Source organism: Leptodactylus fuscus, chromosome 6, assembly GCF_031893055.1.
Source record: "Leptodactylus fuscus isolate aLepFus1 chromosome 6, aLepFus1.hap2, whole genome shotgun sequence".
Taxonomy (NCBI): domain Eukaryota; kingdom Metazoa; phylum Chordata; class Amphibia; order Anura; family Leptodactylidae; genus Leptodactylus; species Leptodactylus fuscus.
Window position 1 is genome coordinate 87,745,054 of NC_134270.1, and position 25,129 is coordinate 87,770,182.

General features: G+C 44.0%; 1 protein-coding gene across 1 annotated transcript in view; it reads right to left on the bottom strand.

Annotated features, from left to right (window-relative positions):
• LOC142209126 (uncharacterized) overlaps nt 1-25,129 on the bottom strand; it is a 47,529-nt gene that overhangs the window by 17,619 nt on the left and 4,781 nt on the right. The window contains exon 3 of the mRNA XM_075278064.1: nt 11,338-11,865. Coding sequence (XP_075134165.1) covers nt 11,338-11,865 — 528 coding nt within the window. The remainder of the gene's footprint in view (nt 1-11,337; nt 11,866-25,129) is intronic.

Below are 25,129 nucleotides of genomic sequence, written 5' to 3' on the forward strand. Positions count from 1 at the left end.
GGACACGAGGAGGGGGGTCACAGCATGTGGATATAACAAGCAGAAATTTTTGCAGAGGTGGGGGACATATGCAGCTATCATGATAACATGTGGCAGTTCCTTTGGTAGGTGGTGAGATCTCCTACTCACAGCTGATAGTTCGGTATCTTGCATCAGCACTATTGTCCTTTTAACCACAAAAAATGCCCCAAATGTCCTTCATCACAAGCCCTCCTCCTCCTTACCACAGTGTTCTACTGCCCCAAGGAAGTCAGAGACCATCCAGGTATACATGGTGCTGCTCTCTTGCTAAGCTTCCATAACTCCTGGGGTAGGTGGGTGATGGTAGGTTCCCAGGTTGTAACAGTGTCCCACGTGTCCACAGTAATAGAAAGAAATACCAGTCAGCTGTAGCATCTTCACACATCAGCAATTGACGCCAGAAATCATCTCCTTGAACGAAGAAGTCTGCATTTCCATGTAGGTTTCTCTTCCATGCCGCATGTTGAGCCATGCTGTCCTAGCTGGGGGGATGGTAACAGGCACATGTGGAAACCAGCTGAACCAGGTCTTGAGTCCATGCTTTACAATGGAAACAAAAGGAACAAAAAACTCCACAGGGTCTTCCATTCGATTTATAGTTGCTAAATTCATAGTGCTAGATTGCTTGGTTACCGGATTCTTGAAGATATAGAGAAAAAGAGTGAAAAGGAAAGAAAAAGTTTGCTCCCAGCTTGGAGCACTGCATCAAAGGCAGCCAGCCATCATAAGGTGGCCTATCGTTGTCTGTGATATATAAGAAAGGAGTGTAGCCAATCACAGAACAGCCTACTTTTGCCCATAATGTGTATAGAGTTGATTCTGACCAATCATAGGATTGCCTACTCCCTATGGGTTTTGCTATGGAGAGATGCTCTAAATTGTTTAGAGAGATCACATGTTGTTATGTGACCAATAGCAAAGGAGCCTACTATTACCCATAATATGTATAGAGTTGATTCTGACCAATCACGGAGTCACCTACTTCCTATGAGTTTTACTATGGAGAGCTGCTCTGTGTTTTTAGAGGAATCACATGCTACTGTGTAGCCAATCACAGAACAGCCTACTATTCTCTATAAGTATGTATAGGGTTGATTCTGACCAATCACGGAGTTGCCTACTTCCTATGAGTTTTACTGTGAAGAGCTGCTCTGTGTTTTTAGAGGAATCACATGTTACTGTGTAGCCAATCACGGGACAGCCTACTATTCTCTATAGTGTGTATGGGGTTGATTCTGACCAATCACGGAGTCGCCTACTTCCTATGAGTTTTACTTTGAAGGGATGCTAAATGTTTTTAGAGAAGTCACATGTTACTGTATAGCCAATCACAGAACAGCCTACTATTGCCCATGGTATGTATAGGGTTGATTTTAACCAATCACGGAGTTGCCTACTCCCTATGGGTTTCTATAGAAGGCTGTTTGGTGTTGTTTTGAGTAGGTCACGTGTTATTATATAGCCAATCATGAAGCGGCCTACCATTATCCATGATATATATAGAGTTAAATATAGCCAATCGCAAGGCTGCCTCCTTGTTATGAGTTATGTAAAATTAACTATTGTTTCGCTGTAATAGGGTCACGTTTTATTATATGATTAATGCAAAACAGTTTAACTTCATCTAAAAATAAAAGGAAGAATAATAAGGCCAATCACAAAGGAGCCTACTACTTATGAGTTTAGTGTAGTAACTACTGCTTTAACGGCTAGTCTTATGGCGTGACTTAATTAAAAAATGGATCTACTGCATATTATTATCTGAATGAAAGATATATATACATTCTTCATTAAAGAGGCAATATATGTGTATTCTTATATGAACAAAAATAAGTAAATCTCATCTCATAGAAGTATATATATATATATATATATATATATATATATATATATATATATATATATGCAGTACATGTGTGTACATACACATACATACATATTCCCTGAACCCCATTAATAAAAGTAAGACAAATCTGTCCTTTTGTTCATTCCCAGTGGATACCTGGTATTAAAGGTATGTATCCAATAGGCCTCTCTGGTGTATAGCTTATGTTGCCAATTTCCACCTCGGTGCGGTTTAGCAACCGCTTCTATGGCATGGAAACGAAGACTTCCAATATTTCCCTGGTGTGTTTCAGAAAAATGTTTAGAGGCTGCTGATTTATTGAGAATGTTACTATTAGTACTGCCTCTAATGTGCTCTGCTATTCGGGATTTTAACGGTCGGGATGTGCAACCTACATATTGCAGTTTGCAAATGTCACAGATGATTAAGTAAATAACATGATCTGAGTCACAATTTAAAAAAGTGTTAATATGGTATATATTGTCCCTCGTGGAATCTGTAAAAAAATTTGTTTTATGTGCAAATTTGCATGTATTGCACCTATTTCCCCCGCATCTAAAAAAGCCTTTCATATGAGAGGGTAATTTAGGGCTTTTTTTATCACTCAAAAAAAGACTGGGTGACAACATATTGCCAAGTGACTTGCCTCTTCTGGCTACGTATCTACAGCCATCCTTGAGAATATGGCTGAGGATATCGTCCTGTTTTAAAATGGCTAAGTTGTTATTTATAATTTTCACGATGTTTTTGTAGTCCAGGCTATATGGGGTAGAAAAATAGACTGCAGTATTGTCTTGTGTTGTTTTTGGTTTGTGGCTCAGAAGATCTGCTCTCATTTTGGAGGCAACTCTATGTTTAGCGCGTTCTAAATGCCATTTTGAATATCCCCTGTCACAGAGTCTGTCTGAGATTACTTTACATTCTTCAGTGTATTCTTGTTCCTCTAAACATTTTTCTGAAACACACCAGGGAAATATTGGAAGTCTTCGTTTCCATGCCATAGAAGCGGTTGCTAAACCGCACCAAGGTGGAAATTGGCAACGTAAGCTATACACCAGAGAGGCCTATTGGATACATACCTTTAATACCAGGTATCCACTGGGAATGAACAAAAGGACAGATTTGTCTTACTTTTATTAATGGGGTTCAGGGAATATGTATGTATGTGTATGTACACACATGTACTGCATATATATATATATATATATATATATATATATATATATATATATATATATATATATATACACACTTCTATGAGATGAGATTTACTTATTTTTGTTCATATAAGAATACACATATATTGCCTCTTTAATGAAGAATGTATATATATCTTTCATTCAGATAATAATATGCAGTAGATCCATTTTTTAATTAAGTCACGCCATAAGACTAGCCGTTAAAGCAGTAGTTACTACACTAAACTCATAAGTAGTAGGCTCCTTTGTGATTGGCCTTATTATTCTTCCTTTTATTTTTAGATGAAGTTAAACTGTTTTGCATTAATCATATAATAAAACGTGACCCTATTACAGCGAAACAATAGTTAATTTTACATAACTCATAACAAGGAGGCAGCCTTGCGATTGGCTATATTTAACTCTATATATATCATGGATAATGGTAGGCCGCTTCATGATTGGCTATATAATAACACGTGACCTACTCAAAACAACACCAAACAGCCTTCTATAGAAACCCATAGGGAGTAGGCAACTCCGTGATTGGTTAAAATCAACCCTATACATACCATGGGCAATAGTAGGCTGTTCTGTGATTGGCTATACAGTAACATGTGACTTCTCTAAAAACATTTAGCATCCCTTCAAAGTAAAACTCATAGGAAGTAGGCGACTCCGTGATTGGTCAGAATCAACCCCATACACACTATAGAGAATAGTAGGCTGTCCCGTGATTGGCTACACAGTAACATGTGATTCCTCTAAAAACACAGAGCAGCTCTTCACAGTAAAACTCATAGGAAGTAGGCAACTCCGTGATTGGTCAGAATCAACCCTATACATACTTATAGAGAATAGTAGGCTGTTCTGTGATTGGCTACACAGTAGCATGTGATTCCTCTAAAAACACAGAGCAGCTCTCCATAGTAAAACTCATAGGAAGTAGGTGACTCCGTGATTGGTCAGAATCAACTCTATACATATTATGGGTAATAGTAGGCTCCTTTGCTATTGGTCACATAACAACATGTGATCTCTCTAAACAATTTAGAGCATCTCTCCATAGCAAAACCCATAGGGAGTAGGCAATCCTATGATTGGTCAGAATCAACTCTATACACATTATGGGCAAAAGTAGGCTGTTCTGTGATTGGCTACACTCCTTTCTTATATATCACAGACAACGATAGGCCACCTTATGATTGGTTCTTTTAATAACATGTGACCCTCTAGCTCTCCACAATAAAACCCATAGGAGGTAGGCAACTCTCTGATTGGTCACAGCGCACCCTATGGATGAAAGTAGGCTGCTCTGTGATTGGATACATAATAACACGGCTGAGTCCAGTATCAGATATAACAAGTTCTCCTTCAGGTCCGACAGCTCTTAAACGTCACTCAAACAGTAGGCAGCCTTCTCATTGGCTGCCGGGACTCTCATAGACTATAATGGGATATGTAGGCTCAAACGTGATTGGTCACATGGACATTTATAGGCTGATTTCTTATTGGCTGTCGTGGTTCTCATACATTATAATGGGACGAGTAGGCTCACACATGATTTAACCAATCACAAACACTGTCAGATACATGTTTAAAAATGTTTTCTCCCTTTTATTCTTCCAACATTACATTTTGATCATTATCATATCAGTTTCATTTTTATTTTATAAACTTGCAAAACATAAACAGGCAGGTTAACATGACATAATCTTTGTTTCATGCTAACATCGTTCTTCTGTTCGTACGTATGATACATGTCCACGTCAATCATAGATTTTTTCACATAATACCTGTACCCTAGAGAGAGAAAGAAAGGGAGTAAAGTAAGAAAATATAAGTTCACACTATGCAATCTTTTACTCCTCTTCTTTTTTGTTTCTTGTATCTTACTATTTACCCCACTTTGAATGGTGACCACTTCCGCTGTAATGCAGTAGGGAGGTACTTCCCTGTTTTTTTTAACCCTTTGTACATATGTATGTAAATCTTTTTAGTATATAAAGTCCTCACAGAACAGTTGTCAGTATGCCATGACTAAGGTGCCACGGCACTGAAACGCGTCGGCGTTAAACAGTACCACCTCTGCATATGGACCACACTATTGTGAGATGTCCGAATTTTTAATGTGAAAAATAAAAGCGAAGTTTTAACCCTACTCCCGTGTGCAAGAGTTCTGGGTGCTGGATCCTTTTTCTCTTCTATCGCTGTAACCGTACCAACCCGCAGAATAAAGGTAACATGTTACTTTTGCTGTACGCTGCGCAGGAAAAAAAAAAAAATGCTAAAAAGCAATGCCAGAATTGATGTTTCCTTTTACATCCCACCCAGAAAGAGTTAATAAAATGTAGTCAATAAGTTACAGGCCCCAAAATGGTGGCATTGAAAAGTACATCTAATACCGCAAACACCAAGCCCACATATGGCCACATTGCCAGAAGATAAAAATAAAAATCTAGCTTGTACAATGTGAAGACAAAAGCCCTAAAAGTCACCAAATCATCAGAACATAAATGGCTGCGACTAGAAGGAAATGTATAAGCTGTGCGAGCGTTTTCAGGGGACCCCCCATATTTAGAGCTTATGAGAGAGAATACACCAGCACTGATCCCCCAGAATGCCCCTCTTCCCCGTCCGTGTCATAGGAGCTAGAGGGAAAATAGAATAGGATTTGGTGTGCCCAATTTACTCCGCACAGCTTACATATTCACTTCGGGGTTACTAATGCTCACTACATCACTTGATAAATTCTTTGAGGGGTGAGGTTTTCAAAATGGGGTCACATTCTAGAGGTTTCACTGTTTTGACACCTCAAGGGCTTTGTAAATGCGACATGGCTGCTGAAACTGATCACAGCCAGATCTGCCCTCTAAAAGCTCTTTGGCGCACCTTCCCTTCTGCGTCTCGCTGTGCGTCCATATATTAGTTTACACCCACAAGTGGGGTACTGTGGTAGTCGGGAGAACTTGCATAACAAATTGTGGGATGCGTTTTCTCCTTTAACCCCTTGTGAATGAGCAAATTCTAGGGCTAAACGAAAATATTAGTAAAATAAAATCAAATTTGAAAATTTCACCTCCATTTTGTATTAATTGCTGTTAAGCACTTATAGGGTTAAAATACTAGGTATATGTTGCTTTGGCTTATTTAAGGGGTGCAGTTTTGAAAATGGGGTGATTTATGGGGGGCTTTAATACAGGGGTCTTTCAAAACCTCTTCATAACTGGATTAGTCCTCTAAAAAATGGGTTTTGGAAATTTCTTGAAAATTTTGAATATTGTTGATTCACTTGTAAACCTTCTAATGTCCGTAAAAAATAAAAGGGCGACTAAAGTTTGATGCCAACATAAAGCAGAGATCTGGGACATGAGATTTATGATATAATTTTGGCGGTCTGACTATCTGTATGCAATGCACATCATTTCAAACTTTATAAAATGAATATTTTTCAAAATTTCCACCAAATTTTCTATTTTTCATAATTAAACACAAAACATATCAACCAAAATTTACCACTAACATGAAGTATAATGTATAGTGTTACGAAAAAACAATCTCAAAATCACTTTGGTAAGTTAAAGTGTTCCAAAGTTATTGCCACATAAAGTGACACGTCAGTTTTGAAAAATCGAGCTTGGTCAGGAAGTCAAAAAGTGCCATCGGCGGGAAGGGGTTAATGTATCCGTTTTTTTTAACTGATCCATTTAATGGATCAGTTAAAAAACGGACACATTAGTATCAGCTTAGTCACCATTTGGAGTGAAACAGAAATCACTCCCTATTCTCAGCTGGTCTGGGTTCCATTGAGCTTTTCAGATTGGCGGGTCTCTCACTCTCATGTTTCTCCCATATTAGGGGCTGATGCTAGTGATATATATTAAGAGCATGAGGGTTATGTGAAATGCCACCTATCGGGGCATATGTAGCTCCAGCTGCCTTATAACTGCTAATCCCCACATAGACCTAGACACTGACATTCCCTCTACTATATACAAGAATATTGAGGGTTATCTTTGTTGGTGATCTTGGTACCAATTATTTTACCCTAGGAGTGACAATAAGAGGAGTGAAGGTTCTAGATCATTATTATTGTTTTACTAGTAGAATACCCGCAGTTTCACGGAAAATATGTTAAATTGTTGGTTATGCTATAGAAAAATTGTCAGTGTCACACTGTAATTGACATTTTCAGAGCGCTCCATCTCTGCCCCAGTTTCATGTCCCCCTCCATCTCTGCCCCAGTTTCATGTCCCCTCTACATCTCTACCCCCAGTTTTATGCCCCCCCTCCATCTCTGCCCTAGTTTAATTCCCCCCTTCCATCTCTGCCCTAGTTTAATTCCCCCCTCCATCTCTGTCCCAGTTTCATGTCCCCCCTACATCTCTGCCCCCAGTTTTATGCCCCCCCTCCATCTCTGCCCCAGTTTCATGTGCCCCCCTCCATCTCTGCCACATCTGCCGGATGTGTAACTATGGCGACCGCCCGGGAGCCGGGCGGCCGCCGTGTGTCTACTGCTTTAAGCAGTCGACAACCAGCGCTAATGTCTCCCAGACCGATCGGAGGCATTAATCCCTCCTGCGCCACGGTCAATGGATGCCGCCATTTTGCTGGTGATCGCCGGCGCCTGGAGCAAGCTCCAGGGCCGACGTCACGTTGCCATGACATCCGGGAGCCTTGTTAAAGGCTCCCGGCCAGTCTGCAATCTCTTTCTTTTGCAGGCTGGTCTATGCAGCCTGCAAAAGAAATGATGATTTTTTGCAATGCATTAGCATTGTAATTAGAGATACGTGAGTACTGTTCGGATCAGCCGATCCGAACAGCACGCATGCATTGAAATTAATGGAAGCACCTGGTAATTCCGCTTTGACGCCGGCCGGCCGCTTAACCCCCCCGCGTGCCGGCTACGTCCATTCATTTCAATGCGTGCGTGCTGTTCGGATCGGCTGATGAAGATGGGGGATGGAAAATAACATTTTTATTTTAAGTAATATTTAATTTGCATGCACAAAATGGGTTGGCGCATTTCTGCGATTTTAGCGTTTCTTTATCACCCGCCCCTGTAAATATATACATGCGTTGTATGTATGAACGCCTCATGCATGTTTTGCAGTTTTTTGAAAAGTACATTTTGCTTGCAGAAAGGGATTGCTTGAGCCGCACTTTAGTGACAAATTAGAATTTTTGTGCAATTTTTGCTAGCAATCTCCGTTTGTTGCAAAGTTGCATGAAGGTGGTTGTATATACAGTGTTGGCCAAAAGTATTGGCACCCCTGCAATTCTGTCAGATAATACTCATTTTCTTCCAGAAAATGATTGCAAGCACAAACTCTTTGATATTAATATCTTCATTTATTTGCTTGCAATGAAAAAACACAAAAGAGAATGAAAAAAGTCAAATCATTGATTATTTTACACAAAACTCCAAAAATGGGCCGGACAAACGTATTGGCACCCTCAGCCTAATACTTGGTAGCACAACCTTTAGACAAAATAACTGCGAACAACCGCTTCCGGTAACCATCAATGAGTTTTTTTTACAATGCTCTGCTGGAATTTTAGACCATTCTTTTTTGGCAAACTGCGCCAGGTCCCTGAGATTTGAAGGGTGCTTTCTCCAAACTGCCATTTTGAGATCTCTCCACAGGTGTTTTATGGGATTCAGGTCTGGACTCATTGCTGGCCACTTTAGAAGTCTCCAGTGCTTTCTCTCAAACCATTTTCTAGTGCTTTTTGAAGTGTGTTTTGGGTCATTGTCCTACTGGAAGACCCATGACCTGTGAGGGAGACCCAGCTTTCTCACACTGGGCCCTACATTATGCTGCAAAATTTGTTGGTAGTCTTCAGACTTCATAATGCCATGCACACGGTCAAGCAGTCCAGTGCCAGAGGCGGCAAGGCAACATCAAAACATCAGGGAACCTCCGCCATGTTTCACTGTAGGGACCGTGTTCTTTTCTTTGAAGGCCTCTTTTTTTTCCCTGTAAATTCTATGTTGATGCCTTTTCCCAAAAAGCTCTACTTTTGTCTCATCTGACCAGAGAACATTATTCCAAAATGTTTTTGGCTTTCTCAGGTAAGTTTTGGCAAACTCCAGCCTGGCTTTTTTATGTCTCTGGGTAAGAAGTGGGGTCTTCCTGGGTATCCTACCATACAGTCCCTTTTCATTCAGACGCCGACGGATAGTACAGGTTGACACTGTTGTACTCTCGGACTGCAGGGCAGCTTGAACTTGTTTGGATGTTAGTCGAGGTTCTTTATCCACCATCCGCACAATCTTGCGTTGAAATCTCTCGTCAATTTTTCTTTTCCATCCACATCTAGGGAGGCTAGCCACAGTGCCATGGGCTTTAAACTTCTTGATGACACTGCGCATGGTAGACACAGGAACATTCAGGTCTTTGGAGATGGACTTGTAGCCTTGAGATTGCTCATGCTTCCTCACAATTTTGCTTCTCAAGTCCTCAGACAGTTCTTTGGTCTTCTTTCTTTTCTTCATGCTCAATGTGGTACACACAAGGACACAGGTCAGAGGTTGAGTCAACTTTAATCCATTTCAACTGGCTGCAAGTGTGATTTAGTTATTGCCACCACCTGTTAGGTGCCTCAGGTAAATAATTTTATTTATTTTTTCAACTGTTAATTACACAAATTAGAGAAGCATCACATGATTTTTCAAACAGTGCCAATACTTTTGTCCACCCCCTTTTTTATGTTTGCTGTGGATTTATATCCAATTTGGCTTTTTGACAATTCTTTTTGTGGTTTTCCATTGAAGACAAATTAAATGAAGATAATACCAAGGAATTTGTGATTGCAATCATTTTCTGGAAGAAAATGAGTATTATCTGACAGAATTGCAGGGGTGCCAATACTTTTGGCCAACGCTGTATGAATTATTAAATAAATAGTGTTTTTATATACAGTATACTGTGTAATCTGAAAAAAGTAATATTTTGGTATCAGTCACAGTTTGCTAGGTGTAGTATAGATTTTTAACATATTAGTGAATAACAGCAAAATCCTGCTTGTCCTCTGTATTAGGCTCTGTTCTCACGGAGTAATGCGGCACTCATTTAGACACATACAGTATACACGTGTCAGAGCGCGTCGCTTCAAAACGGATCCCATTGATTTCAATGGGTGCCGACGTACACGTGCTACACATTGAAATCAATGGGTTACAAAGCCTTCCATTGATTTCAATGTGTAGTGCGTGTACGGCTGCACCCATTGAAATCAATGGGATCTGTTTTGATGCGCCGCGCTCTGACACATGTATACGTGTCTAAATGAGCGCCGCATTACTCCGTGAGAATGGAGCCTTAGTGTTTTTGGCAGTCCGAGCTCTTGTTGTAGTTGATATTTGCAGTACTTACAGTATATATACACAATGTCTACACCTTAAGCTATTATTTTATATGTATTTTGTATATGAATGTGAGACTGAATATGAATTTTAGGTGCAAATATGTGTTTTAGTGCATTTTTTCCAAAAATTCTTGTCACAAAGTTGCATGAAGGTGGATGTGGCAATCGATAACCCATTGAGACATTTCTAATCTTCAGGTTGTCTACTTTCAAAAAATATATAGGGTTTAGTGTTTCACTTACTTTTCATAGTGTGTAATCCCTACATTTTATAGGATGATAATTTTCTAACATTTCCAGCTTCAAAGCAGATTTTTGTTCCTTCCAGTTTTGGCGATTTTCTGAAAACACGTGCATGCGGGTGTAAGCCATAGTGATATGAATGAACTCTGCACATTTTGAACTCTTATTTTTAGGAGGTTTGGTGCATATAATTTTTTGTTTGGTTTCCACTTTTAGCAACTAATATACATTTATTTGCATTTTTTCATAAAACATTCACTTTAAATCAAAATTGCATGAAGGTGCCTGTTCGTGCACAGTACTAAGTGGCATTCTGACAATGCTGCAGGTGTCTACTTTAAGAAAATATATAGGTATGGGGGGGGGGGGGGTTGTTTTTTTTAATGTTGCAATTCAGGTTTGATTTGCCCATCTCAAAACTGTGAAAGTTGCTCTGGCTACTGGAGGTGCAAAATTTCCAGAGACCCTTGGCAGTGAAAGGGTTAAATTTGGTTTCCCAGCTACCCCAGTGTTAAAAAAAAGTGTGAGCCAAAATGCTTAGCTGCTGGAGCTAGTGTCCTGGTGTGGATGTTATCTGAATGATAAGCAATAAATTAAGGATTTTATACTGTAGAACCCTGGAATTTCGGGCAAAATTTATCCTGCAATTAAAAATATATTGTTATATTTTCTCCTTACCTGGGTAAGACGTGCATGTAAAAGTTCAGTCCAATTTAACCAGTAGCGGGAGACAGTGGACTCTGATACTCTAAATCGAAATGCTAAATCCTGAAGCAGCAAACCTAACCGTAATCTTGTGAGTACTAGGAGGAGCTGATCTTCCAAACTTAATGCACTCTGAGGTCCCACCTCTGTTTTTCTCTGAATTTTGCCAGTACACAGTTTTTGGTCTGCTGTAAGAAAGCCAAGGAAGTCTGTGAGATGCTCATAGCTGTAAAAGCCTGTATAAAAGCGCACCCATTTGTTATCATTCTTAATGCTGTTCATACAGAAGTTGGCATCCTCCCTGCTGTGTTCTTGCTGTTTTACTTGCTGATCCAAATGCAGAATTGTTCCAGACGTTCTCTCCAGCTGTTCCTGCAACTCTTTGTTTTTCTTTTCCAGCATCTCCTTCTCACAAGTTAAGTTCTGTATCTCTGATTCCAACTCAGAAATTTGTTGGCCTGTATCACACAATAGCATCCATTTTTCATTCTCCCACTTCTCCTTTAATGTTGGAAATAAAAGCAGATATTAAACACAGTTTCAGCAGAGACATCAACCTGGAAGAGCAGGTAATTCGTAAGGGCACAGGTTACATAAATACAGACCTCATAAAATAATATTAGTCCCCAGATTGTTACTGGTTCAGTACAATAAACAATTGCACCATTTTTTTTTTTATTTATGCCATTTAGTGATCACTTTACATATTTTTTGGAGATACTGAATCTCTCTATATTTATTTATAATTTAATAAAATATTGCAAAAGACTTTTTTTTTTCATTAGATGAGTTTATTCTCATAACAAGCTTTATCTTCCCTTACATTTGTGACATATATAGAGACATATCTCCATATGCCAGTACACTTTATGCTTAGAAAATATATTTTTAGAGGGGCTCTATCACTAGATTTTCATGTTTTTAAGCTAAAGATAAGCCTGAATAGCCTTTAAAAAGGCTATTCAGGTGCTGCTAATCGTTTGTAGAAATGAATCGTTTCTAATGAAGTCACGCGCCTGCGCAGTCGCGCTCCCTCTGGTGTGCAACTGCGCATGCTTCAGCATCAGCTTGCAATGTTCTCTACGGGAAAATGGCACTGGTGCATGTGCAGTAGCGCGCCAGAGGAAGCGTTACTGCGTACGCATGCGATTTCAATAGAAACCGCCAACGATGGAGGAGGAGAATAAGCAGGACGAGGAGGGCTTGGAAGCGACGGTGGGCATCCAGAAGGTATGATGCAAGGGGGTGCACGGAACGCCCACCGTGCACGGTGGAGCTGATTTGCATATTGAATTCCACGGTAATTAACAAAAACGGGGGGAGGGGGTCGGGGAGTGGCTTGGCATGCATGCGAGCAGTCGCATGGTTTAAGCGCTCCGTGCTCCGGCAATATAGGATCCCGACTGCACACCAATGGGCAAAACGCGGTCCAGGAGCACCCAGGAGGACCTCCGACCTTCCCTGAAGCCCGAGAGTCCCATTTCGTCCTTCTTCACCCCTCGGACGGGGCAGCGTCAGCCGGCGTTCACTGCGGTCTGCTCCGGAATGCGGGCGCCATCTTCCCCGCCAGCACACGTGCAGTCCGGGGACCTGCAACGCATCTCAGCATCCACTTCGCTTCCTGATCTGAGGCGCCAGGACTCTGCAGACGCCGGGCTGGTAGTTGCTGGACCGGCACCAACACAGGTACCATCCCTTCCCTCTCCTGCTCCGATCCCAGCATTGGCTCCCATGCGGTCCCCTCCACAGGCTGTTGCTGCAGCCCAACAGGGATCAGCGGCATCAGGGGCGAAGCTAATCTCCACAGCCAGATCTCCACTGCCAGACCTCAGAAACACCCCCAGGTCACTCCAACTGACCCCTCCACTGCCCCGCCAAGAGGAATGGCATACTGGAGATGGCAGCACTCATCTGGACTGGGGTGTGTGTCCACCATACAAGTGGCCCCTTACTTGATACTTCCACAGGCAGGTCTCAAATTTCCTATGGTGCGTTGAACAAAGTGAGGAGACTCCTGAACTCTATGTTGTTATGTGATGCATGGCGGATCCTTCATCCGCTTGATAGGGATTACTCCTTTTTTTCTCCACCTCATAACTCGTATAGTAGAATTGACTATATTTTCCTATCGCCTGACCTCCTTTCCCTTGTAACTTCTGCTAGAATTGACCCCGCTTTCCTTTCTGACCACTCTCCGGTCTCTGCTTTCCATCCCATCTCCTCTTCTGGTTCCCGTGCCAATACTTGGAGGCTCAACGAATCGCTCCTCTTTGATGTTTGGAGGATTTAAAGCTTTCTATCTCTCACTTTCTTCAGGACCACATGGAGGACGACACTTCCCCGCCAAATCAATGGGAAGCCCTAAAATGTGTACTCTGTGGCGTCCTGATGAAACATGGTGCACGCTTGAAGAGAGAGGCCGGTCTGAGGTTCCGCTCTCTCCTGAGTGACCTGGCGTCCCTGGAGGCCCAACTTAAGCAGACTCTCCAACAGTCGATTCTACCCTCCCTGACGGCCACCCGACAGGAACTCAAATCCTTGCTTGAACAATAAAACAGGACGTCTCCTGGCGAAGGCAGTGAAGGAGTGCCAGGCGGCCTCCCATGTACTAGCCATCAAAAAATCTTCAGGGGCTCTTACTCATATTACTGCTGATATCGCCTCCGCCTTTCAGGAGTATTATGCCTCGCTTTATCATCTACCCCCGCCGGGGTCCGTCCATCCGGTTTCCACCACTAACTTTTCGTTCTCACAGTATGTTGCTGTTACGACCCTCCCCTCCCTCTCCCCTGGGGATGTGTCTCTGCTTGAGGCGTCTTTCTCATCTCCTCTCTCCCGAGAGGGAAAAGTACCGGACTGGACGGCTACACGGCGCGATTTTTTAAAGCCCTAAAAACGGAACTAATCCCCCCGCTGTTGAAGGCGTTTAATTCCATCTCCCCTGATGTTGCGTTCCCCCGTCGTTTCTCCAAGCACATATCATGGTCCTCCCTAAGAAGGACAACACGCTCTACTCCAGTTACAGACCAATTTCGCTCCTTAATACGGATGCCAAGTTATATGCTAAACTGATAGCCAACCGTCTGAGCCCGCACATGGGGGACCTTGTTCACCTGGATCAGGTGGGCTTCATCCCCTGCAGAGAGGCACGTGACAATACCTTGAAGGCCTTCTCTGCGATCCACCATGCTCAACGATCGCGGACCCCTATGTTTCTGCTCTCTTTGGACATGGAGAAGGCCTTTGACAGGGTGGACTGGGGTTTCTTGGAGGCTATGCTGTCCCAGATTGGCCTAGGCCCGGCTATGCTTACTCGCATCCGTGTGCTTTACAACTCCCCCGTGGCGCGGGTCAGGGTTAACGGCTCCCTCTCCTCCCTCTTTACTATATACAACAGTACGCGTCAGGGCTGCCGCCTTTCTCCGTTATTATATGCCTTAGTCACGGAACACCTCCTGGTCGCTATTAGAAATAATCCCGACATCAAGGGCTGAGAGCCAAAAATTTACACCTTAAGGTTTTTGCGTTTGCTGATGACGTCCTCCTCTTCATCACTCAGCCGCTCACCTGGCTCCCCTCTCTCCTCCGGGAAATCAGCATTTACAGTTTTTACAGCAAATACAAACTGTCTAAAAGCACTGCTCTTGATGTCTCCCTGCCAGCGTCGGTCCTTGGCACCCTGCGCTCCTCTTTTTCGTTCTCTTGGTCTCGTGGTTCCATCAAATATCTGGGTGTACAACTCCCCACCAATTTGGCGGACACTTATTCACAAAATTTTCTACCAATTTTGCGCACCCCTCATGCTGATCTGGAGGGATGCTAAGGGTCTCTTGTGGTTGAGACGTATCAACCTGTTGAAAAAGGTTATTGTACCACGTTATCATTTTTGGTCCTCCCCTGTCCCCCCCCCCCCTCTTCCCCTTTGCTCCCGCCCTCCCTTCCTTTATTGTAAATAACTTTAAAAATGGTTAAAAAAAACCCATATCAATTTCCATGGTAATTAACAAAAACGGAGGGGGGTCTTTCTACAAAAGATTAGCAGCACCTGAAGAATAGTCTTTCTAAAGGCTATTCAGGCACATCTTTAGCTAAAAACACGAAACTCTAGTGATGGAGCCCCTTTAAGTATACAATGAACTCACATATAGAAATCGCTCTATATACTATGTAGTCACAGTACAATACTACTGCAGGTTGGGGTTAGGAAAAAAAAAAAAAAACTCCTATGGAAACTAATAGAGCTTGCAATTCATTGCACTGAGGAGATGTCACAATGCAGCCAAGTGAAAGAGACCTGTGAGGGGGCCTGAAAACCAGGAGATTTTTGGGTGACTTGACGTATCCATTTCAGGCATCTATAACATATTTTTAATCTCTAAGCTATGTTAAAGGTGTCATTTTCAATTGATATTAATTCTACTGGATATTATACTCTAGAGAAAATACCTGACGCTGTCCGAGTATAAAGTGTGGGTTCAAAGGCTTTCACCAAAGACAGTAAGATCACTTGGCAACCACTACCCCCTTCAAGAGTTATGACTGAAAACTATAATATGTGCTGTAAATGCATAGGATGTAATGGGGAATGATTTATCTAAAGTAGTGGAAAAGTAAAATAAAGCAGTTGCCCATAGCAACCAATCTGGTATCCCCTCTGTCATCTGCTTAAAGAGGACCTTTCACCACTTTTGAGCACATGCAGTGTTATATACTGCTGGAAAGCTGACAGTGCGCTGAATTCAGCGCACTGTCGGCTTTCCCGATCTGTGCCCGGTGTAAAGAGCTTACGGTGCCGGTACCGTAGTGCTCTATGGTCAGAAGGGCGTTTCTGACCATTAGCCAGAGACGTCCTTCTGCCTCGCGGCGCCAATCGCGCTGTACTGTGGAGCGGGGAGGAACGCCCCCCTCCCTCTGCTCACAGCGCTCGTCCATAGACGAGTATTATCAGGAGGGGGAGGGGGGAGTTCCTCCCCGCTCCACAGCACAGCGGGATAGGCGCCGCGAGGCAGAAGGACGTCTCTGGCTAATGGTCAGAAACGCCCTTCTGACCATAGAGCACTACGGTACCGGCACCGTAAGCTCTTTACACCGGGCACAGATCGGGAAAGCCGACAGTGCGCTGAATTCAGCGCACTGTCAGCTTTCCAGCAGTATATAACACTGCATGTGCCCAAAAGCGGTGAAAGGTCCTCTTTAAGCCCCATTGAAAATGAAAGTACTAATCAGATTGGTTGGTACAGAAAACTCCTTCAATGTATCTCCCTGTATAGCATAAAGTAGTATAGTGGCCAGGATTGTGGCAATATTATAGCTACAAAACCTGTGGTGTAATAACTTAAAGTATCTCCTCTGGATACAATTCTCTGATAATGACTGATAATAGAGAACAGCTTTCGTCACATGTGTATATGGGTTATGCAAGTGCTGTCCTCTGTGAGAACAGTGGACAAGAGAGAGTGAATGCTGCAATCCTCTGATATGGTGTCATTGAGGGATAGAGGCTAGCCTCAGATGTGACGTCAGGTCCAGCCTCAGTGGTCAGTTGACTTAGTTATGTACAACTGAAGTACATACAACTGGAGTACAACAGTCCTCCTCCCCCCCGATCCGTTTTTGGATTACGTCAGATAACACAGAACTTTTTTTTTTTTTTGTTAAAAAATTGTCAACAAGGACTGTGTGTGGATTTGTTTTGTATTCACTGGGAGACCTCAGAACCATGGGTATAGACCTGGTTACTAGGAGGTGGACATTAGAGAGATGAAAAGCTGCCAGCTCCGACTCCAAGCTATACCCTCTCCACAGACCGTGTGAATTAATTAGTTTATACCACAGCAGGAGAGAGTCCCCCAGCGAATACAACAAGAACAATTTTTTTATGGAGAGTACAAAAATCCCATTTTTTGCCTTATTTCAATGGGGGACACAGCACCATGGGGATGTCCCAAAGCAGTCCCAGAGGGTGAGAATTACATTGCCAGGCAAACCACCTAGCGCACTGTCGCTTTCAAAACTTTGTGAAAGTGTGGATGGAGGCCCAGGTAGGAGCCTTAAAGACCTGGGAATCAGAAGCCTGATATATAACAGCCCATGAAGCTCCAACAGCTCTCGTAGAAAGAGCAGTCTCATGGAAGGGCAGGGCCCTACCCATAATCCGATAGGCCCCCAGAACGCAGAATGAAGCCATCAGGAGATGGAAGCAGGCTAGCTCATACGAGGGCCCTGATGGAGAATGAATAAAGTGTCTGAACGACGGAAAAGGTGAGGGACAGCAGACTCAGATCACCTGCACAACCTCCAGGCAGGGAAGAGAACACTCACGTGGATGCCTGGGGTCTGGGCAGAAAGATGGTAAAACTAAATCCTTGTTGATGTGGAAAGTGGAAACCACCTTAGACAGAAAAGATGGTGGTAGATGGAGAACAACCTCATCCTTGTGGAGGATTGTGGACCAGAAAGGGAGGTTGCCAGAAAAGAACAGCCAGACTGGAGATCCTGCGGCTGGAGGTAATGGCCACCAGGAAGCTAACCTTCCAAAACAGAAGGGGAAGATAAATATCCTACAAAGGCTCGAGGGGGGGGGGGGGGGGAACCCGAAGCACCTCATGGAAGAGGCTGAGATCCCACAGTTCCGAGGCAGGACATTGGGGAAGGCATAGTGTGCCACACCCTGTAGGAAAGTCTAAGACCTAGACTCAGACCAGACTGTAGTCAAAGAACCAGGAACCTGGGATGAGAAACGTTACTCGCACACCAGCGGACGTAAGCCTTCCACATGCTCTAGCAGATCTTAAATTACTAGAATTTAAGGGCCTTGGGGGCAACATGGCGGCTCAGTGGCTAGCACTGCAGCCTTGCAATGCTGGAGTTCTGGGTTCCAATCCCGCCAGGAACAACATCTGCAAGGAGTTTGTATGTTCCCCAAGTTTTCGCTTATTGTCAACCTCCTAGTGGCCAGGTCTATAACCATCGTGCTGTGTTCCCCAGTGAAATAAGGGAGAAATATTTTTTTTTGTGTGCGCTTATTTTAATTTAATTAAGAAAGCCTTAGTAATGGCCGCTGACTGACAAAAGTTAGCTTCTGATGGCGGTGGGTACTAATAGGTAATAATAATAATGGGTGGTTAGAATTAGCATATTTAGTGGCTAACACCAATCCCTGTCTTAGTAATGCTTTTTGTCAGACAATGGCCATCACTAAGGCATTACTAACAACAGAAAACATACAAGAACATTGTTTTTTTTTATTGAAATAAAACATTCCCACATAAACTTTGCTGATCATTTCATTGGAAAAAAAACAAATTTGTGGTATCAAATGTGCTGTAGACCACAAAATAGATCTACAAGAAAAATAAATAAATAAATAAATGTTATATATATATATATATATATATATATATATATATACAGTATATATAGTTATTATAATACTCGCTCTCCAACAAAACAGCTCATTGAACGGTTTATTCTATTTTCAGCTGAAGGAATGCCTGTACAAGAAGGGGTTAATTGTAGCCAGAACTTGACCAAGATTACCCTCTATTCTGCAGTCCAGGGGTTACCTACAACAGGGCAGCTTTAAAGAGGACCTTTCATTGATTTAGGCACAGGCAGTTCTATATACTGCTGGAAAGCAGACAGTACGCTGAATTCAGTGCACTGCCGGCTTTCCCGACCTGTGCCCTGGGTAAAGAGCTAGCAGTGCCGGTACCATAGCTCTTTACAGTCAGAAGGGCATTCCTGACAATCTGTCAGGAACGTCCTTCTGCACAGCAGCGCCTATCGCGCTGTGCTGTGTGAGTGGGGAGTAACGTTCCTTCCCGCTCACACTGTACAGCGCTATAGGCGCTGCTGTGGAGAAGGGGCACAAAAAATTATAAAGGTTACTCACGGTCATCAGTAACACTTCCTAGCAAGGGGACTTCAGTGTAGAAATTGGCTAGGCACACTGCTAGTACAGCACACCTAGCCCATGTGATAGCTATATTTGTACATCTTGTCACACAAAGGATAAGACCTTGCATTATGGAAATAAATTTTAGAAAAAAGTTTAAAAATTCTGAATTTTGGAATATGGAGATGGGAAACATGAGAGCCTTAACAACCAAACTAAGCGGCAATATTAAGGGGTCAAAACACATAAATAATACTTTACCTAATTAGAAATACCACAAATGCAATAAATCAACTCAGAACAGAAGGTTATCCTATAACAGCTCAATTCTAACCAGCTCTATAATGAATAGAGATGAGCGAACACCGTTCGATCGAATAGAATGTTGCTATATACGTGCAAACCAGTTTTTGTTAGGGGTGTCCCCCAAAAAATAGCCGGAATCCACAGCAGTTACTTCTTTCTATATACGTAATAAACAGCATTTATTAGGAATGTACCCCCCAAAAATAGCAGGAATCCACAGCAGTTACTTTTTGCTATATACGTGATAAACAGCTTTTATTAGGGGTGTCCCCCCAAAAAAATAGCAGGAATCCACAGCAGGCAGTTCTTGCTAAAAAAAATGCTTAAGGCTAGCACAAGGGGATGGGGATGAGGACAGGGGAGTAGAAATGCAGATATGGAGCAAGGTTGCACTCAACCAACAGCATCTACTGTGCCTACTGCTCTGAGGCAGCAAGCATTGCGCTTCCCCACAGTCTCCGGCTTGATGGCCACATTAAGTAGGGTGCAGGGTACAACCCTAACCAGGCCCGAGCACCAGGAAGAGGTGTTACAATGGCTGGCGAACAATGCTTCCAGCACATTCTCCACCAGCCAGTCAGCCTCTACCTCAACTCCTCCACCTACTCAACAGTCTGGTCCTCCTTCCTCACAACATGCCCAATCTTCCCAGCAATCTAATCCCACCTTTCCCACCTCCCAGGAGTTGTTTTCGGGTCCATTCACTGTCCCTCTCTCAGTCCCACCACGTCCTGAATCACCAGAGGTAACAGTTGCTGTGTCCTGATGCACAAACACTGGAGCATCCGTTGTCTCCTGTTGTTGTTGTTAAGCAGCAATCGGCCCTCAGTGACAACGATGACGAGACACAGTTGCCATGTGCGGTGAGCAAGAGGAGGAGGAGCCGTCAGAGGAATTGGAAGAGGAGGTGGTGGACGACGAGGACACTGACCCGACCTGGACAGGGCGGATGTCAAGCGGGGAGAGCAGTGTAGATGTGGAGGGAAGTGCAGAACCAAAGAGGGTGGCTAGAGGTAGAGGCATGTCCAGAGGCAGAGGACAGCTGCTTCAACGAAGCCAGGCCACAGCCAGCAGGGCCCAAAATTTTCCCTCTTGTAGCCAGCCTAGAAAAACTCCCATATCGAGGCCACGGTCTTCGGTGGTTTGGAATTTTTTTAATGTCTGTGCGGCAGACAAATATACTGCTGTTTGCACACTCTGCAACTCGAAACTGAGTAGGGGCTCTGAAAAGAGCAACCTTACAACCAGTGCCATGCGCAGTCATTTGGAAGGCAAGCACTAGGCTCAGTGGCAGAGAGAAAACGCAGGCCAATCATTATCCGGCATTGCCGCCACTGTCTCTCCCACTGTTGCCAGTGCTGGCGGTGCAGTCCAGACCAGCAGCCAGGAAACCTCCACATCTGCCTCCACCACTTCTCCCTCATCCTCCCCTTTTCCTGCCTCAGCTCCTTCTCCTGTACATTCATGTGCCTCTTCACAGCAACCCACTATCTCCCAGACTTTTGAGCGCAGGCAAAAATACAGTGCTACCCACCCCCATTCACAAGCCTTAAACGCGCACATCTCCAAACTCCTGGCCCAGGAGATGTTGCCGTTCCAGCTTGTGGAAAATCAGGCCTTCCGTGACCTGATGGCAAGTGCGGCACCTCGCTATGCCGTCCTGAGCAGTCACTACTTCTCCCGCTGTGCCGTCCCCGCCTTGCACCAGCACGTGTCACTCAACATCATCATTTCCAAAACCCAAGGGTTCCTCAGAGTCAGCTCCCGCAGTTTCTGCACCATGACTTATGTGAGATTTTGCGTGTCTTTGAGGGTCAGCTGTGACGACGCACTCGTGAGTGTCACAATCCCGCTCCTGTCTGTGATGCGGGAATCCCTCATCGCCATCAGGGATAACGCATTGGATGCTGAGGAGTCGGGCATAGGAGCACAACCATCCCAGCAGGATAGTCAGGGCACACTCCTGTCCGCTTCACAGCGTATATTGAGGGAGGAGGAGGAAGAGGATGACGAAGTGGCAGATCTCAATGTCACACAGGAGGCTAGCGGGGAAGTTCATTGTGTCCCATTACTGCAGCGCAGTTGGGGAGAAATGGAGGAAGAGGAGGAAATGGAGAGTGACCATTCCGGTGGGGGCAGCCAAGGGATGCCAAGTAACACTCTGGCACACATGGCTGAATACATGTTGGAGTGCTTTGCAACTGACAAACGCAATGTCAAAATCCTGGAGAGCAACCAATACTGAATTTTTGCAATCCTCGACCCCCAGTATAAAAATAATATCTCTACTTTTATTCCGGTAGGGGGAGGGCCAATCGCATTAATGATTGCCACAAGCAACTGGTGCAGAATATGATGGAGATGTTTCCATCAACTCTCGTTGACGGCAGAGAGGAGAGTTCCTTTAACAAGCTAACAACTGCCATCCGGTCCACACCCACCAGGTGCACACTCTCCAAGGTCTGGGACACATTACTGGCACCCTGTGACCAAAGTACCACCACTGAGGGGCCTAGTGTCACCAGGAGGGACAAGTATAGGCGCATGTTGTGGGAGTACCTGGCCGACACCAGCCCTATACTTATTGGGTCTCCAAGTTGGATTTGTGACTGGAACTTGCACTGTACGCATTGGAGGTCCTTTCCTGCCATGCCGCCAGCGTGCTTTCAGAAAGGATCTTCAGCGCAGCTGGTGGCATAATTACAGATAAGCGCAGCCGGCTGTCAGCTGACCGGCTGACGCTGATAAAAATGAACACCCACTGGATCGACCCATCATTTTCATGTCCACCGGTGTCAAACACCTCGACATAAAGTTTCCTGTGTGTGCTCACCCTCTCCAATTCCTCCTCATACGTCAGCGTTGCACAATTGTGCTCCTACTAGGCTCAATCCACCCTGATTCCCCCCAACTCTGCTGGTTAGTCTCAATCCACCCTGATACTCCCCAACTCTGCTGGTTAGTGTCAGTCCATCCTGATTCCCCCCAAACTCTGCTAGTTAGTCTCAATCCACCCTGATTCTCCCCAATTCTGCTGGTTAGAGGCTCTACTCACTCCAATGGCCAAAAACACTGCCGGTGCAAGACTCTACTCACTCCAAGGGCCAAAACCACGGCATTTTAAAGGCTCTACTCACTCCAAGGACAAAAAACACTGCCGATGCAAGGCTCTACTCATTCCAAGGGCCAAAAGCACTGCTTTTTAAAGGCTCTACTCAATCCAAGGGCCAAAAACACTGCTTCTTAAAGGCTCTACTCACTCCAAGGGCCAAAAGCACAGCATTTTAATGACTCTACTCACTCCAAGGACCAAAAACACTGCCGGTGCAAGGCTCTACTCACTCCAAGGGCCAAAAGCACTGCTTTTTAAAGGCTGTACTCACTCCAAGGGCCAAAAACACTGCTTCTTAAAGGCGCTACTCACTCTAAGGGCCAAAAGCACTGCTTTTTAAAGGCTCTACTCAATCCAAGGGCCCAAAACACTGCATTTTAAAGGCTCTACTTACTCCAAGGGCCAAAAGCACTGCTTTTTAAAGGCTCTACTCAATCCAAGGGCCAAAAACACTGCTTCTTAAAGGCTCTACTCACTCCAAGGGCCAAAAGCACTGCTTTTTAAAGGCTCTACTCACTCCAAGGGCCAAAAACACAGCATTTTAATGACTCTACTCACTCCAAGGACCAAAAACACTGCCGATGCAAGGCTCTACTCACTCCAAGGGCCATAAGCACTGCTTTTTAAAGGCTGTACTCACTCCAAGGGCCAAAAACACTGCTTCTTAAAGGCTCTACTCACTCTAAGGGCCAAAAGCACTGCTTTTTAAAGGCTCTACTCAATCCAAGGGCCAAAACCACTGCATTTTCAAGGCTCTACTCACTCCAAGGGCCAAAAGCACTGCATTTTAAAGGCTCTACTCACTCCAAGGGCCAAAAGCACTGCTTTTTAAAAGCTCTACTCACTCCAAGGGCCAAAAGCACTGCATTTCAAAGGCTCTACTCACTCCAAGGGCCAAAAGCACTGCTTTTTAAAAGCTCTACTCACTCCAAGGGCCAAAAGCACTGCTTTTTAAAAGCTCTACTCACTCCAAGGATCATAAACACTGCCGATGCAAGGCTCTACTCACTCCAAGGGCCAAAAGCACTGCTTTTTAAAGGCTCTACTCACTCCAAGGATCAAAAACACGGCCGATGCAAGGCTCTACTCACTCCAAGGGCCAAAAACACTGCTTCTTAAAGGCTCTACTCACTGTAAGGGCCAAAAGCACGGCATTTTAAAGGCTCTACTCACTCCAAGGGCCAAAAGCACAGCATTTTAAAGGCTCTACTCACTCCAAGGGCCAAAAGCACTGCTTTTTAAAGGCTCTACTCAATCCACGGGCCAAAAACACTGCTTCTTAAAGGCTCTACTCACTCCAAGGGCCAAAACCACGGCATTTTAAAGGCTCTACTCACTCCAAGGGCCAAAAGCACAGCATTTTAATGGCTCTACTCACTCCAAGGACCAAAAACACTGCTTCTTAAAGGCTCTACTCAATCCAAGGGCCAAAACCACTGCATTTTCAAGGCTCTACTCACTCCAAGGACCAAAAACACTGCCGATGCAAGGCTCTACTCACTCCAAGGGCCAAAAGCACTGCTTTTTAAAAGCTCTACTCACTCCAAGGGCCAAAAGCACTGCATTTCAAAGGCTATACTCACTCCAAGGGCCAAAAACACTGCCGGTGCAAGGCTCTACTCACTCCAAGGGCCAAAACCACTGCATTTTAAAGGTTTTACTCACTCCAAGGGCCAAAAGCACTGCTTTTTAAAAGCTCTACTCACTCCAAGGATCAAAAACACTGCCGATGCAAAGCTCTACTCACTCCAAGGGCCAAAAGCACTGCTTTTTAAAAGCTCTACTCACTCCAAGGGCCAAAAGCACTGCATTTCAAAGGCTATACTCACTCCAAGGGCCAAAAACACTGCCGGTGCAAGGCTCTACTCACTCCAAGGGCCAAAACCACTGCATTTTAAAGGTTTTACTCACTACAAGGGCCAAAACCACTGCTTTTTAAAGGCTCTACTCACTCCAAGGGCCAAAAGCACTGCTTCTTAAAGGCTCTACTCACTCCAAGGGCCAAAAGCACTGCTTTTTATAGGCTCTACTCAATCCACGGGCCAAAAACACTGCTTCTTAAAGGCTCTACTCACTCCAAGGGCCAAAAGCACAGCATTTTAATGGCTCTACTCACTCCAAGGACCAAAAACACTGCTTCTTAAAGGCTCTACTCAATCCAAGGGCCAAAACCACTGCATTTTCAAGGCTCTACTCACTCCAAGGACCAAAAAACACTGCATTTTAAAGGTTTTACTCACTCCAAGGGCCAAAAGCACTGCTTTTTAAAAGCTCTACTCACTCCAAGGATCAAAAACACTGCCGATGCAAAGCTCTACTCACTCCAAGGGCCAAAAGCACTGCTTTTTAAAAGCTCTACTCACTCCAAGGGCCAAAAGCACTGCTTCTTAAAGGCTCTACTCACTCCAAGGGCCAAAAGCACTGCATTTTAAAGGCTCTACTCACTCCAA